Genomic DNA, 17,256 nt, shown 5'->3' on the forward strand with positions numbered 1-17,256 from the left:
CCATGTCCAGAGCCTTGTCCTGCATCTCCTTGAGGGCCCCTTGTCCCCAGGGTCCCTCCCTGTCCCCAGTGTCCCCTCGGTGTCCCCCTGGTGTCACCTTCTCCATGTCCAGGACCTTGTCCTGCATCTCCTTGAACCCTCCCTGTCCCCAGGGTCCCTCCCTGTCCCCATTGTCACCCCAGCGTCCCCCCGTTGTCCCCTCGGTGTCACCTTCTCCATGTCCAGGACCTTGTCCTGCATGTCCCTGAGGGCCCCTTGTCCCCAAGGCCCCTCCCTGTCCCCGCTGTCACCCTGTTGTCCCCGTGTCACCTTCTCCATGTCCAGGACCTTGTCCTGCATGTCCCTGAGGGCCCCTTGTCCCCAAGGCCCCTCCCTGTCCCCGCTGTCACCCTGTTGTCCCCATGTCACCTTCTCCATGTCCAGGACCTTGTCCTGCATCTCCTTGAGGGCTCCCAGGGTTTCGCTCTCGCGCAGCCGCGACCGCTCCAGCTCCGTCTCCAGGTGCGCCACGAACTCCTCGCTCAGCCGGGGGTTACCCTGTGTGACAAATGTCACCAATGTCACCAATGTCACCAATGTCACCAATGTCACCTCCCAACCACCACGAACTCCTCGCTCAGCCGGGGGTTACCCTGTGTCACCAGTGTCACCAAATGTCCCCAAATGTCACCAGTGTCACCAATGTCACCTCCCCATTGTCCCCAACCTGCCACGAACTCCTCGCTCAGCCGGGGGTTACCCTGTGTGACCAATGTCCCCAAATGTCCCCAATGTCACCAAAGGTCACCTCCCAACCACCACGAACTCCTCGCTCAGACGGGGGTTACCCTGTGTCACCAGTGTCACCAAATGTCCCCAAATGTCCCCAAATGTCACCTCAACATTGTCCCCAACCTGCCACGAACTCCTCGCTCAGCCGGGGGTTACCCTGTCACCAATGTCCCCAAATGTCCCCAAACGTCACCAGTGTCCCCAACCTGCCACGAACTCCTCGCTCAGGCTGGGGTTGCCCTGTGTGACAAATGTCCCCAAATGTCACCTCAACATTGTCCCCAACCTGCCACGAACTCCTCGCTCAGCCGGGGGTTACCCTGTGTGACAAATGTCCCCAAATGTCCCCAAATGTCACCAGTGTCCCCAACCTGCCATGAACTCCTCACTCAGCCGGGGGTTACCCTGTCACCAATGTCACCAAATGTCACCTCAACATTGTCCCCAACCTGCCATGAACTCCTTGCTCAGGCTGGGGTTACTCTGTGTGACAAATGTCTCCAAATGTCCCCAATGTCACCTCCCCATTGTCCCCAACCTGCCACGAACTCCTCGCTCAGGCTGGGGTTGCCCTGTGTCACCAATGTCACCAAATGTCACCAAATGTCCCCAAATGTCACCTTCTAACCACCACGAACTCCTCGCTCAGGCTGGGGTTACCCTGTGTGACAAATGTCCCCAAATGTCACCTCAACATTGTCCCCAACCTGCCACGAACTCCTCGCTCAGCCGGGGGTTACCCTGTGTCACCAATGTCCCCAAATGTCCCCAAACGTCACCAGTGTCCCCAACCTGCCACGAACTCCTCACTCAGCCGGGGGTTACCCTGTCACCAATGTCACCAAATGTCCCCAAACGTCACCAGTGTCCCCAACCTGCCACGAACTCCTCACTCAGCCGGGGGTTACCCTGTCACCAATGTCACCAAATGTCCCCAAACGTCACCAGTGTCCCCAACCTGCCACGAACTCCTCACTCAGCCGGGGGTTACCCTGTCACCAATGTCACTAATGTCACCTCAACATTGTCCCCAACCTGCCATGAACTCCTTGCTCAGGCTGGGGTTACCCTGTGTGACAAATGTCCCCAAATGTCCCCAATGTCACCTCCCCATTGTCCCCAACCTGCCACGAACTCCTCGCTCAGGCTGGGGTTGCCCTGTGTGACAAATGTCCCCAAATGTCACCTCAACATTGTCCCCAACCTGCCACGAACTCCTCGCTCAGCTGGGGGTTACCCTGTGTCACCAATGTCCCCAAATGTCCCCAATGTCACCAGTGTCACCTCCCCAATGTCCACCACGAACTCCTCGCTCAGCCGGGGGTTACCCTGTGTCACCACTGTCCCCAAATGCCCCCAAATGTCACCTCACCATCGTCCCCCCTCAGCCACGAACTCCTCGCTCAGCCGGGGGTTACCCTGTGTGACAAATGTCCCCAAATGTCTCCAAATGTCCCCAGTGTCACCTCCCAACCACCACGAACTCCTCGCTCAGGTGGGGCTTACCCTGTGTCACCAATGTCACCAAATGTCACCAAATATCATCAATGTCACCAATGTCACCAAAGGCAACCAAAGGTCACCTCCCACCTGCCATGAGCTGCTCCAAGAGATGGGGGTTACCCCGTCCCCAAATGTCCCCAATGTCACCAAGTGTCACCTCCCACCTGCCAAGAAATCCTCGTTCATGCAGGAGTTACCTGTGCCACCAAATGCCACCAAATGTCACCAAATGTCACCTGCAGTGCTGTCACTGGGGCAGCGACACACAGAGGTGACACACAGGTGATACAGGTGACAATGACACAATGACACACAGGCGACAGTGACACACACAGCGCCACACACAGGTGACACAGAGGTGACACTCAGGTGACAGCGACACACAGGTGATAGTGACACACACAGTGCCACACAGTGACACAGTGACACAGAATGACACAGTGACACACAGTGACACACAGTGACACACACACACAGGTGACAGTGACACACACACACAGGTGACAGTGACACACAGGTGACAGTGACACACCTGCAGCTCCCGGATGGTGCTCTGAGCCCTCCTGAGGCTCTCGGTGGCCGAGCTGCAGCGCTGGCACCGGGACAGTGACACAGTGACACGCAGTGACACGCAGTGACACACAGTGACACACAGTGACACGCAGTTACACACACAGTGACACACAGGGAATACAATGACACACACAGTGACACACAGGTGACAGTGACACACACAGGTGACACAGGTGACACACCTGTAACTCTCGAATCGTGCTCTGTGCCCGTCTCAGGCTCTCGGTGGCCGAGCTGCAGCGCTGCCTCACCAGCGCAGTGACACAGTGACACACAGTGACACACAGTGACACACACAGTGACACGCAGTGACACGCGGTGACACACACAGTGACACAAACAGGTGACACAGGTGACACACCTGTAACTCTCGAATGGTGCTCTGTGCTCTCCTCAGGCTCTCGGTGGCCGAGCTGCAGCGCTGCCTCACCAGCGCAGTGACACAGTGACACACAGTGACACACAGTGACACACAGTGACACACAGGGGATACAATGACACATACAGTGACACACAGGTGACAGTGACACACAGGTGACAATGACACACCTGTAACTCTCGAATCGTGCTCTGTGCTCGTCTCAGGCTCTCGGTGGCCGAGCTGCAGCGCTGCCTCACCAGCGCCAGCTCGCGCCGGATGACGTCGTTCTCCTCGGCCTCCTGCGCCCGCGTCACCTGGCCCTGGGGACAGAGGGGACAATGGGGACAGTGGGGACAATGGGGACAGTGTCACCTGGCCCTGGGGACAGAGGGGACAATGGGGACAGTGGGGACAATGGGGACAGTGTCACCTGGCCCTGGGGACAGAGGGGACAATGGGGACAGCAGGGACAGTGTCACCTGGCCCTGGGGACAGAGGGGACAATGGGGACAGTGGGGACAGTGTCACCTGGCCCTGGGGACAGAGGGGACAATGGGGACAATGGGGACAGTGTCACCTGGCCCTGGGGACAGAGGGGACAATGGGGACAGTGGGGACAATGGGGACAGTGTCACCTGGCCCTGGGGACAGAGGGGACAATGGGGACAATGGGGACAGTGTCACCTGGCCCTGGGGACAGAGGGGACAATGGGGACAGTGGGGACAGTGTCACCTGGCCCTGGGGACAGAGGGGACAATGGGGACAATGGGGACAGTGTCACCTGGCCCTGGGGACAGAGGGGACAATGGGGACAATGGGGACAATGGGGACAGTGTCACCTGGCCCTGGGGACAGAGGGGACAATGGGGACAGTGGGGACAATGGGGACAGTGTCACCTGGCCCTGGGGACAGAGGGGACAATGGGGACATTGGGGACAGTGTCACCTGGCCCTGGGGACAGAGGGGACAGTGGGGACAGTGGGGACATTGGGGACAGTGTCACCTGGCCCTGGGGACAGAAGGGACAATGGGGACAGTGGGGACAATGGGGACAGTGTCACCTGGCCCTGGGGACAGAGGGGACAGTGGGGACAGTGGGGACAGTGTCACCTGGCCCTGGGGACAGAGGGGACAATGGGGACAATGGGGACAGTGGGGACAGTGTCACCTGGCCCTGGGGACAGAGGGGACAGTGGGGACAGTGTCACCTGGCCCTGGGGACAGAGGGGACAATAGGGACACTGGGGACAGTGTCACCTGGCCCTGGGGACAGAGGGGACAGTGGGGACATTGGGGACAGTGTCACCTGGCCCTGGGGACAGAGGGGACAATGGGGACAATGGGGACAGTGTCACCTGGCCCTGGGGACAGAGGGGACAGTGGGGACAATGGGGACAATGGGGACAGTGTCACCTGGCCCTGGGGACAGAGGGGACACCTTGGGGACACCTTGGGGACACTGGGGACAGTGTCACCTGGCCCTGGGGATACAGGGGACACCTTGGGGACATTGGGGACACTGGGGACAGTGGGGACACCGTGGGGATACTGACACCTCCTGTGCCTGCGTCACCTGGCCCTGGGGACAATGGGGATATTGGGGACATCTCCAGGGCCATTTGTCCCCTGCCCCACCCCAAATTCCACCCAAACTCCTCTAATCGCCGCTTTCCACCCCAAATCCCAAAATCACCCAAAATTCACCAAAATCTCACCAAAATTCCTCAAAATTTACGAAAATCCCACCAAAAATTCCCCAAATTGCCCCAAAATTTCCCCAAAATTTGAAATTCCCCCCAATCCCTCAATCTCCCAAAATTTCCCCCGAATTCATCAGAATTCCCCCAAAATTCCCCCAAATTACCCTAAAATTAAAAAAAAATCCCCCAAAATCCTCCAAATCCCCCAGATTTTCCTAAAATTCCATCAAAATTTCCCCAAATACCCCAAAATTTGAAATTCCCCCTGAATTTACCAGAATCCCCCCAAAATTCCTCAAAATTTCCCCCAAATTCCCCCTAAAATTTCATCAAAATCCCCAATATTCCCCCCAAAATTCCTCAAAATCTCCCCAAATTCCCCCAATCCCCTAAATTTCCCCCAAATTCCATCAAAATTCCCCCAAATTCCCCCCAGGATGCGCAGGAGCCTCCAGAGAAGCAGAAAAAAAGGTGGAAAAAAAAGGCAGAAAAAAGGAAAATCCCCCCAAAAGTGGGGCTGGGGGAGGGGAGGGAGGAAAATGGGGAAAATTGAGGAAAATAAATCAGGGAAAATCAGTCAGGAAAATTGGGGGAAAAAACTGGGAAAATCAGGGAAATTGGGGAAATAAGTTGGGAAAATAAATTAGGAAAATCAGAGAGGAAAACTGGGAAAATAAATTGGGAAAATCAGGAAAATAAATCTGGTAAATAAATTGGGGAAATCAGAAAAATATCGGAAAAAATATTGGGAAAATTGGGGAAATCAGTTGGGAAAATTGGGGAAGAAAATTGGTGAAATAAATCAGGAAAATAAATCAGGGAAATTGGGAAGAAAATCGGGAAAACTGGGGGAAGAATCAGGAAAATCGGGAAAAAATTTTGGGAAAATCAGGGAAAAAATCAGAAATTCAGGAAAACAAATTGGGAAAAAGTTGGGAAAATTGGGCGAAAAGATCGGGAAAATAAATTGGGGAAAATCTCAGGAAAATTAGGGGGAAAAATTGGGGAAAAATAGGGAAAATCAGGGAAATTGGGGGGAAAATAAATCAGGAAAATTGGGGAGGAAATTCAGGAAAATATGGGGGAAAATATCGGGGAAATTCATCAGGAAAATTGGAGAAATAAATTGGGAAAATTGAGGGAAAAAATCAGGAAAATAAATCGTGAAAATACAGGGAAAATCAGGGGGAAAATTGGGGGGAAAAAATTGGGGAAAAATTGGGGGAAAAAGTTGGGGAAATCGGGGAAAAATAGGGAAAATAAATCACGAAAATAAATCAGGAAAATCAGGAAAAAGCAGCATAATCAATTGGGAAAATCAGGGAAAAAATCAGGGAAATCGGGAAAATCAATTAGGAAAATGGAGAATATATCAGGAAAATATTGGGATTATTGGGGAAATATCAGGAAAATATTTGGATTATTGGGGAAATATTGGGAAAATATCAGGAGAATATCAGGAAAATATTGGGAATATATTGGGAAAATATTGGGAAAATACTGGGATTATTGGGAAAATATTGGGATTATCAAGAAAATATTTGGAATATTGGGAAAATAGGGAAGATATTGGGGAACATATTGGAAAAATATTGGGATTATTGGGAAAATATTGGGAATATCGGGAAAATATCAGGGAAATATGGTGGAAATAAATCAGGAAAATTGAGGGAATTGGGAAAATCGGGGAAATAAATTGGGGGGGAAAAATCGGGGAAATTGGGGGAAACAAATTGGGAAAATCAACTGGGAAAATGGGGAAAATCAATCGGGGAAATGGGGGAAATATCGGGAAAATGAGGGAAATAAATTGAGGGGAAAAAAATCAGTAAAATCGAGGAAATTGGGGGGGAAAAACGGGAAAATCAACCAGGAAAATGGGGGAAACGTCGGGGAAACGTCGCGTTTCTGTCGGGCAAACGGGGAATGTCGGGATTATCGCGACAGGCGGGCGGTACCTGGATCAGGCGATCGGCCAGGGCCGCGCTCTCCTGGGGAGGGGACACAGAGAGACGGTCAGGGACAGGGACAGGGACAGGGACACAGGGACAGCGACAGGGACAGGGACAGGGACACAGTGACAGGTACAGAGACAGGGACAGGGACAGGGACACAGGGACAGGCACAGAGACAGGGACAGGGACAGGGACAGGGACACAGGGACAGCGACAGGGACAAGGACAGGGACAGGGACAGGGACAGGGACACAGGGACAGCGACAGGGACAGGGACAGGGACAGGGACAGGGACACAGGGACAGCGACAGGGACAAGGACAGGGACACAGGGACAAGGACAGGGACACAGGGACAGGCACAGAGACAGGGACAGGGACAGGGACAGGGACAGGGACACAGGGACAGTGACAGGGACAAGGACAGGGACAGGGACACAGGGACAGGCACAGAGACAGGGACAGGGACAGGGACAGCGACAGGGACAAGGACAGGGACACAGTGACAGGCACAGAGACAGCGACAGGGACAAGGACAGGGACACAGTGACAGGCACAGAGACAGGGACAGGGACAGGGACAGGGACAGGGACACAGTGACAGGTACAGAGACAGGGACAGCGACAGGGACAGGGACAGGGACACATGACAGGTACAGAGACAGGGACAGGGACAGTGGGAGGGACAGAGCTGGGTCAGGACAGCAGCGACAGCGGCAGAGGCAGAGCGAGCCAGGAGAGGACAGTGACAGCGACAGATCAGTGACAGTGACAGAGCCAGATCGGTGACAGTGACAGCAGTGACAGTGACAGTGACAGCGGTGACAGTGACAGAGCCAGATCGGTGACAGTGACAGCGGCGACAGTGACAGTGACAGTGACAGAGCCAGATCGGTGACAGTGACAGCGGCGACAGTGACAGCGGTGACAGTGACAGAGACAGATCGGTGACAGTGACAGCGGTGACAGTGACAGTGACAGCGGTGACAGTGACAGCGGTGACAGTGACAGAGCCAGATCGGTGACAGTGACAGCGGTGACAGTGACAGCGGTGACAGTGACAGTGACAGAGCCAGATCGGTGACAGTGACAGAGCCGGGTGAGGACAGCACGACAGCAGCGACAGTGACAGTGACAGAGCCAGATCGGTGACAGTGACAGCGGCGACAGTGACAGCGACAGAGCCACGGCAGGGACAGCAGCAACAGTGACAGAGACAGAGACAGGGCAGCGACAACAGTGACAGCAGTGACAGTGACAGTGACAGAGCCAGATCGGTGACAGTGACAACGGTGACAGTGACAGTGACAGCAGTGACAGTGACAGCGGTGACAGTGACAGCGGTGACAGTGACAGTGACAGCGGTGACAGTGACAGCGCCAGAGGCCGGGGCAGAGCCAGCCCAGCCCGCCTCGGCACTCCCGGCATTCCCCAGTTCCCAAATTCCCAAAGATTTGGGGGTTTATGGGTGGAAAATGAGAATGTTGTGATGGTTTGGGTTTGGCTTTGGGGGTTTTGGTGTTTTTCGTTTTGCTCCATGCGGTGTTTCGGGGGTTTTTTTGGGGGGGTTTGGGGTTCCATGCAGTGCTTTGGGGTATTCTGGGTTCCACGCAGTGGTTTGGGTTGGTTTTTGGGGTTGTTTTGAGTATTCTGGATTTTTCAGGGGGGTTTTATGGATTCCATGCAGCGTTTGGGGGTGTTTTGGGTGGTTTTTTGGTTTGTTTTTGGGGTTCCATGCGGTGTTTTAGGGGTTTTTTTATTTGGTTCCATGCAGCGGTTTGGGTTTGGTTTTGGGGGCGTTTTGGGTTTTTTTTGGTTCCATGTGGCGTTTTGAGGTTTCCTTTGGGTTCCATGTGGCGTTTTAGGGTTTTTTGGGGTCCTCTGCGGTGTTTTAGGGTATTTTGGGGTCCTCTGCGGTGTTTTGGGGTTTTTTGGGGTCCTCTGCGGTGTTTAGGGTATTTTGGGGTTCCATGTGGTGTTTTAGGGTTTTTTGGGGTCCTCTGCGGTGTTTTAGGGTATTTTGGGGTTCCATGTGGTGTTTTAGGGTTTTTTGGGGTCCTCTGCGGTGTTTTGGGGTTTTTTGGGGTTCCATGTGGCGTTTTAGGGGTTTTTTTTTTTTTGGGTTCCATGCAGTGGTTTGGGTTTGGTTTGGGGTTTTTCTGGTTCCATGTGGTGTTTTAGGGGTTCTTTTGGGGTTCCGTGGGGCGTTTCAGGGGTTTGTGGGGCATTTTTGGGGTTTTTGGGGAGGATTTTTGGGGTGCTCACCTTCTCCAGGGTCTCGATGCGCTGCTTGAGCAGGCGGTTCTCAGAGCGGAGCCGCTGAGGGGACACGGAGGGGACAGGGAGGGGACAATGAGTGGTGATCCAGATGTCCCCATGTCCCCCAGGTGTCCCCCAGCCGTCCCCAGGTGACTCCATGTGTCCCCAGGTGCCCCTATGTATCCCCAGGGATGCCCCCAGGTGTCCCCAGGAATGTCCCCAGGCATCCCCAGGTGTCCCCAGATGTCCGCAGGTGTCCCCCAGCTGTCCCCAGGTGACCCCGCATGTCCCCAAGGATGTCCTCCAGCTGTCCCCAGGATTGTCCCCAAGTGTGCCCAGTTTTCCCCAGGTGTCCCTGCAGTGTCCCCAGGGATGTCCCCAGGGGTCCCTCAGGTGTGTTCAGGTGTCCCTGCAGTGTCCCCAGGTGTGTTCAGGTGTCCCTGCAGTGTCCCTGCAGTGTCCCCAGGTGTGTTCAGGTGTGTTCAGGTGTGTTCAGGTGTGTTCAGGTGTCCCTGCAATGTCCCTGCAGTGTCCCCAGGTGTGTTCAGGTGTCCCTGCAGTGTCCCTGCAGTGTCCCCAGGTGTCCCCAGGTGTGTTCAGGTGTGTTCAGGTGTCCCTGCAATGTCCCTGCAGTGTCCCTGCAGTGTCCCCAGGTGTGTTCAGGTGTGTTCAGGTGTCCCTGCAGTGTCCCTGCAGTGTCCCTGCAGTGTCCCCAGGTGTGTTCAGGTGTGTTCAGGTGTCCCTGCAGTGTCCCTGCAGTGTCCCCAGGTGTGTTCAGGTGTGTTCAGGTGTCCCTGCAGTGTCCCTGCAGTGTCCCTGCAGTGTCCCCAGGTGTGTTCAGGTGTCCCTGCAGTGTCCCTGCAGTGTCCCTGCAGTGTCCCCATGTGTTCAGGTGTCCCTGCAGTGTCCCTGCAGTGTCCCAGCTGTCCCCAGGTGTGTTCAGGTGTGTTCAGATGTCCCCAGGTGTGTTCAGGTGTCCCTGCAGTGTCCCCAGGTGTGTTCAGGTGTCCCTGCAATGTCCCCAGGTGTCCCCAGCTGTGTCACCTTGATCTCGATCTGCTCCTCCATCTCTTTGCTCTTGAGGGCGGCGTATTCCTTCTCCAGCCTGGGGACACAGGGACAGCTGGGGACAGCTGGGGACAGAGGGACAGGGACACAGGGACAGGGACACACGGACAGCTGGGGACAGCTGGGGACAGAGGGACAGGGACAGGGACACAGGGACAGGGACACACGGACAGCTGGGGACAGAGGGACAGGGACAGGGACACAGGGACAGGGACACACGGACAGCTGGGGACAGCTGGGGACAGAGGGACAGGGACTGGGGACAGGGACAGCGACAAAGGGACAGGGGACCGGGACAGGGACAAAGGGACAGGGACAGCTGGGGACAGCTGGGGACAGAGGGACAGGGACAGGGACACACAGACAGCTGGGGACAGCTGGGGACAGCTGGGGACAGGGACACAGGGACAGGGACACACGGACAGCTGGGGACAGCTGGGGACAGCTGGGGACAGCTGGGGACAGAGGGACAGGGACGGGGACAGGGGACACCTAGGGACAGAGACAGAGGAACAGGGACAGGGACACAGGGACACAGGGGACAGCAATGGGGACAGGGACGGGAAAGGGACACAAGGACAGGGACAGGGATGGGAAAGGGACAGGGGGGCAGGGACAGGGACAGGGACACAGGGGACAGTGATGGGGACGGGGACAGCGATGGGAAAGGGACAGGGTGGGGACAGGGACACAGGGACACAGTGACAGGGACAGCTGGGGACAGGGACGAGGGGACACAGACAGAGGGGACAACATGGGGACAGGGCGGGGACAGCAGGGACAGGGACACAGGGACAGGTGGGGACAGGGATGGGGACAGGAACAGGGGGGCAGGGACAGGGACAGGGATGGGGACACAGGGACAGAGAGAGGACAAAGACAGGGACAGGGTGGGGACAGGGCACAGGGAGAGGGGACAGGGATGGGAAAGGGACACAAGGACAGGGACAAGGTGGGGACAGGGCACAGGGAGAGGGGACAGGGATGGGAAAGGGACACAAGGACAGGGACAGGGACAGGGACAAAGGGGATGGAGACAAAGGGGACAGGGACAAAAGATGGGGACAGGGACAGGGACAGAGAGGACAGGGACAGGGACAGCTGAGGACAGGGATGGAGGGGACAAGGACACGGATGGGAAAGGGACAGAAAGGACAGGAACAGGGACAGGGACGGGGACACAGGGACAGAGAGGACAAAGACAAAGGGGACAGGGACAGAGGGGACAGGGATGGGAGAGGGACACAAGGACAGGGACAGGGGATAAGAACAGGGGACAGGGACAGGGACACAGGGGACACAGGGACACAGGGACAGAGGGGACAGAAGGACACAGGGACAGAGGGACACAGGGACAGAGGGACAGAGGGACAGAGGGACACAGGGACACAGGGACAGAGGGGACAGAAGGACAGAGGGGACAGAAGGACACAGGGACAGAGGGACACAGGGACACAGGGACAGAGTGACACAGGGACAAGGGGGACAGAAGGACACAGGGACAGAGGGGAAAGAAGGATACAAGGACAGAGGGACAGAAGGACAGAGGGACAGAGGGACACGGGGACAGAAGGATACAAGGACAGAGGGACAGAAGGACAGAGGGACAGAGGGACACGGGGACAGAAGGATACAAGGACAGAGGGACAGAGGGGACAGAAGGACACAGGGACAGAGGGACACGGGGACAGAAGGATACAAGGACAGAGGGACAGAGGGGACAGAAGGACAGAGGGACAGAGGGGACAGAAGGACACAGGGACAGAGGGACACGGGGACAGAAGGATACAAGGACAGAGGGACAGAGGGGACAGAAGGACACAGGGACACAGGGACACGGGGACAGAAGGATACAAGGACAGAGGGACAGAGGGGACAGAAGGACACAGGGACACAGGGACACGGGGACAGAAGGATACAAGGACAGAGGGACAGAGGGGACAGAAGGACACAGGGACACAGGGACAGAGGGACAGAAGGATACAAGGACAGAGGGACAGAGGGGACAGAAGGACACAGGGACACAGGGACACGGGGACAGAAGGATACAAGGACAGAGGGACAGAGGGGACAGAAGGACACAGGGACACAGGGACACGGGGACAGAGGTGCCCTGACCTCTTCATCTTGCGGGGGTTGTACTTGACCTGGCAGGCGCGCAGGATCAGCTTGTCGGGGCACGAGTCGAACTGGTGAGGGATCACCTTCTGGAAGTACTGCGGGGGGGAACGCGGTCACCCCCACAGCAGGGGAGTTCAGAACAAATCGGGGACAATTCACCCCAAATCGGGGACAATTCACCCCAAATCGGGGAGTTCAGAACAAATCGGGGACAATTTGGACCAAAAATGGGGGAAAATGGCACAAAATAGGGGAAAAAATGGCACAAAATGGGGAAAACCAGGGCAAAATGGGGATGAACTCATCCTGTTGGCCAAACCCACCCCAAATCCCATCCCATTGACCAAACCCACCCCAAACCCACCCCAAATTTCATCCATTGACCAAACCCACCCCAAACCCACCCCAAATCCCATCCCAAATCCATCCCCAAACCCATCCCATTGACCAAACCCACCCCAAACCCACCCCAAATTCTATCCATTGACCACACCCATCCATTGACCAAACCCACTCCAAATCCACCCCAAATTTCATCCATTGACCAAACCCACCCCAAACCCACCCCAAATCCACCCCCAAACCCATTCCATTGACCAAACCCACCCCAAATCCACCCCAAATTCTATCCATTGACCACACCCATCCATTGACCAAACCCACCCCAAATCCACCCCAAATCCACCCCACTGACCAAACACAACCCAAATCCACCCCAACCCCACCCCACTGACCAACTCCCACCCACCCCAACCCCACTGACCAAACCCACCCCAAACCTACCCCACTGACCAAAGCCACCCACTGACCAAGCCCACCCAACCCCAAACCCACCCCATTGACCAAACCCACCCCAAACTCACCTCACTGACCAAAGCCACCCCATTAACCAAGTCCGCCCCAAGGCCACCCCAACCCCACCCCACCGACCAAACACGCCTCAAACCCACCCCAAACCCATCCCAACCCCACCCCACTGACCAAGCCTACCCAAGGTCACCCCAAGGCCACCCCAACCCCACCCCATTGACCAAACACACCCCAAACCCACCCACTGACCAACCCTACCCCAAATCCATCCCAAGGCCACCGAGCCTAGCCCACCCCAAATCCACCCCACTGACCAAATCCACCCCAAGGCCACCCCAAACCCACCCCACTGACCAAAGTCACCCCCTGACCAACCCCACCCCATTGATCAAACCCACCCTACTGACCAAAGCCACGCCATTGACCAACCCTACTCCAAACCCAACCCAAGGCCACCTCACCCCAAGCCCACCCCACTGACCAACCCCACCCCATTGACCAACCCCACCCCATTGATCAAACCCACCCCATTGACCAACCCCACCCCACTGACCAACCCCACCCCATTGATCAAACCCACCCTACTGACCAAAGCCACGCCATTGACCAACCCTACTCCAAACCCAACCCAAGGCCACCTCACCCCAAGCCCACCCCACTGACCAACCCCACCCCATTGACCAACCCCACCCCATTGACCAACCCCACCCCATTATCCAAACCCACCCCATCATCCAAACACACCCCACTGACCAACCCCACCCCACTGACCAACCCCACCCCATTGATCAAACCCACCCCCATTACCCAACCCCACCCCATTGACCAACCCCACCCCATTGACCAACCCCACCCCATTGATCAAACCCACCCCATTGATCAAACCCACCCCATTGACCAACCCCACCCCATTGATCAAACCCACCCCATTGACCAACCCCACCCCATTGACCAAGCCCACCCCACTGACCAACCCCCACCCCATTGACCAACCCCACCCCATTATCCAAACCCACCCCATCATCCAAACCCACCCCACTGACCAACCCCACCCCACTGACCAAGCCACCCCATTGACCAAGCCCACCCCACTGACCAACCCCACCCCACTGACCAAGCCCACCCCATTGACCAAGCCCACCCCATTGACCACCCCACCCCACTGACCAACCCCACCCCATTGATCAAACCCACCCCATCATCCAAACCCACCCCCTTATCCAAACCCACCCCATTGACCAACCCCACCCCATTGACCAACCACACCCCATTGACCAACCCCACCCCATTGATCAAACCCACCCCACTGACCAACCCCACCCCATTGATCAAACCCACCCCATTACCCAAACCCACCCCATCATCCAAACCCACCCCATCATCCAAACCCACCCCCTTATCCAAACCCACCCCATTGACCAACCCCACCCCATTACCCAAACCCTCCCTATTGACCAAACCCAAACCCAACCCAAGCCCACCCCAACCCCACCCCATTGCCCAACCCCACCCCACTGACCAACCCCAACCCACTGACCAAGCCCACCCCAAACCCATCCCAACCCCACCCCACTGACCAAACCCACCCTATTACCCAAACCCACCCCAACTGACCAACCCCAACCCACTGACCAAGCCCACCCCACTGACCAACCCCACCCCAAAACCCATCCCAACCCTACCCCACTGACCAAACGCACCCCATGGTCACCCCACTGACCAACCCCACCCCAAACCCACCCCATTGCCCAAAACCACCCCAAGCCCATCCCAACCCACCCCATTGACCAACCCCAAACCCCCCAAGGCCACCCCTCGTTGGGGCCGGTACCTGGGACATGCCCTCCATGTCCAGCTGCACCAGCTCGGCCTGGTTGAACTGCAGCAGCGCCATCCCCACGCGGAACACGATCTCCAGACCCTGCCACCGACGCGGCCACACGGTCAGCGCGGCCATCGGGGCCACCATGGACACCACGGGGCCACCCCACCCCTGCCACCGCCATACCTGGTCAGCGCGGCCATCGGGGCCACCATGGACACCACGGGACCACCCCACCCCTGCCACCGACGCGGCCACACGGTCAGCGCGGCCATCGGGGCCACCATGGACACCACGGGAACACCCCACCCCTGCCACCGCTCCACACGGTCAGCGCGGCCATCGGGGCCACCATGGACACCACGGGAACACCCCACCCCTGCCACCGCTCCACACGGTCAGCGCGGCCATCGGGGCCACCATGGACACCACGGGACCACCCCACCCCTGCCACCGCTCCACATGGTCAGCGCGGCCATCGGGGCCACCATGGACACCACGGGAACACCCCACCCCTGCCACCGCTCCACACGGTCAGCGCGGCCATCGGGGCCACCATGGACACCACGGGACCACCCCACCCCTGCCACCGCTCCACACGGTCAGCGCGGCCATCGGGGCCACCATGGACACCACGGGACCACCCCACCCCTGCCACCGCTCCACATGGTCAGCATGGCCATCAGGGCCACCACGGGACCACCCCACCCCTGCCACCGCTCCACATGGTCAGCATGGCCATCAGGGCCACCACGGGACCACCCCACCCCTGCCACCAACGCGGCCACACGGTCAGCGCGGCCATCGGGGCCACCATGGACACCATGGGACCACCCCACCCCTGCCACCGCTCCACATGGTCAGCGCGGCCATCGGGGACACCATGGACACCACGGGACCACCCCACCCCTGCCACCGACGCGGCCACACGGTCAGCGCGGCCATCAGGGCCACCACGGGACCACCCCACCCCTGCCACCGCCATACCTGGTCAGCGCGGCCATCGGGGCCACCACGGGACCACCATGAGTTACTGGGACCACCCCACCCCTGCCACCACCCCACCTGGTCAGCGTGGCCATCGGGGCCACCACAGGGCCATCGGGGCCACCATGGTCACCTCGGGGCCACCCTGAGGCCACCCTGAGTCACTGGGGCCACCCCACCCCTGCCATCACCTTGCCCGGTCACTGTGGCCATCAGGGCCACCCCGGGGCCACCATGGTCACCTCGGAGCCACCCCACCCCTGCCACCACCCCACCTGGTCACCATGGCCATCGGGGCCACCACAGCCACCTCAGGGCCACTTTGGGGCCACTACGGCCACCCTGGAGCCACCCTGGGTCATTGGGGCCACCCCACCCCTGTGACAGCCCCACGTGGTCACCATGGCCACCGGGGCCACCCCGGGGCCACCCTGGGTCATGTCTGGGTCACCAGGGCCACCCCAGAGCCCCTTCTTGGGGGATTTGATCCACCCCAAACTCATTTCTGAGGGACTTGGTCAAACCCCAAACCCATTCTTGAGGAATTTGATCCACCCCAATCTCATTTTTGAGGGACCTCATCAAACCAAACTCATTCTTGAGGGACTTGGTCAAACCCAAACCCACTTTTTAGTGATTTACTCAAACCCAAACCCTTTTTGAGACGTTTGATCCGCCCCAAACTCGTTTCTGAGGGATTTGTTCCACCCCAAACCCATTCTTGAGGAATTTCTTTAACCCAAACCAATTTCTGAGGGATTACTCAAACCCAACCCATTTTTTTGGGATTTTTTGCCCCGAATGCCCCGTATGGGGTGGATTTGGGGCTACCTCGTACATGAAGATGTCACAGCCACGCGTGGCCACGGGCAGGGGGAAGGTGGTGAGGAACCAGCCCAGATTCTGAGGGGTTTGGTCAAACCCAAACCCATTTTTGAAGGATTTGATCCACCCCAAACTCATTCTTGAGGATTTGGTCAAACCAAACTCATTTTTGAAGAATTTGATCCATCCCAAACCCCATTTTTGAGGAGTTTGGTCAAACCCAAACCCATTTTTGAAGAGTTTGATCCACCTCAAACCCATTCTTGAGGGACCTCATCAAACCCAACCCATTCTTGAGGGACTTGGTCCAACCCAAACCCATTTTTGAAGGATTTGATCCACCCCAAATTCATTCTTGAGGGATTTGGTCAAACCAAACTCATTTTTGAAGAATTTGATCCACCCCAAACCCCTTTTTGAGGGATTTGATCAAACCCAAATCCATTTCTGAGGAGTTTGATCCACCTCAAACCCATTCTTGAGGGACCTCATCAAACCAAAT

General features: G+C 57.1%; 1 protein-coding gene across 1 annotated transcript in view; it reads right to left on the reverse strand.

The window, feature by feature from the left end:
- The window catches only part of EVI5L (ecotropic viral integration site 5 like), a 28,305-nt gene extending 11,413 nt beyond the window's left edge, over positions 1–16,892 (reverse strand). Inside the window, exons 1-8 of the mRNA XM_054295044.1 lie at positions 16,761–16,892; positions 14,952–15,041; positions 12,308–12,405; positions 10,166–10,226; positions 9,128–9,181; positions 6,869–6,901; positions 3,390–3,528; positions 409–539 (exon numbers count right to left, since the gene is read on the reverse strand). Coding sequence (XP_054151019.1) covers positions 409–539; positions 3,390–3,528; positions 6,869–6,901; positions 9,128–9,181; positions 10,166–10,226; positions 12,308–12,405; positions 14,952–15,041; positions 16,761–16,892 — 738 coding nt within the window. The remainder of the gene's footprint in view (positions 1–408; positions 540–3,389; positions 3,529–6,868; positions 6,902–9,127; positions 9,182–10,165; positions 10,227–12,307; positions 12,406–14,951; positions 15,042–16,760) is intronic.
- Between the last annotated feature and the right edge of the window lie 364 nt (positions 16,893–17,256).

The sequence above is a fragment of the Melozone crissalis genome, unplaced genomic scaffold (assembly GCF_028551555.1).
Source record: "Melozone crissalis strain CALT ecotype California unplaced genomic scaffold, PUWL_Pcris_2 ptg000473l_1, whole genome shotgun sequence".
NCBI classification, from domain to species: domain Eukaryota; kingdom Metazoa; phylum Chordata; class Aves; order Passeriformes; family Passerellidae; genus Melozone; species Melozone crissalis.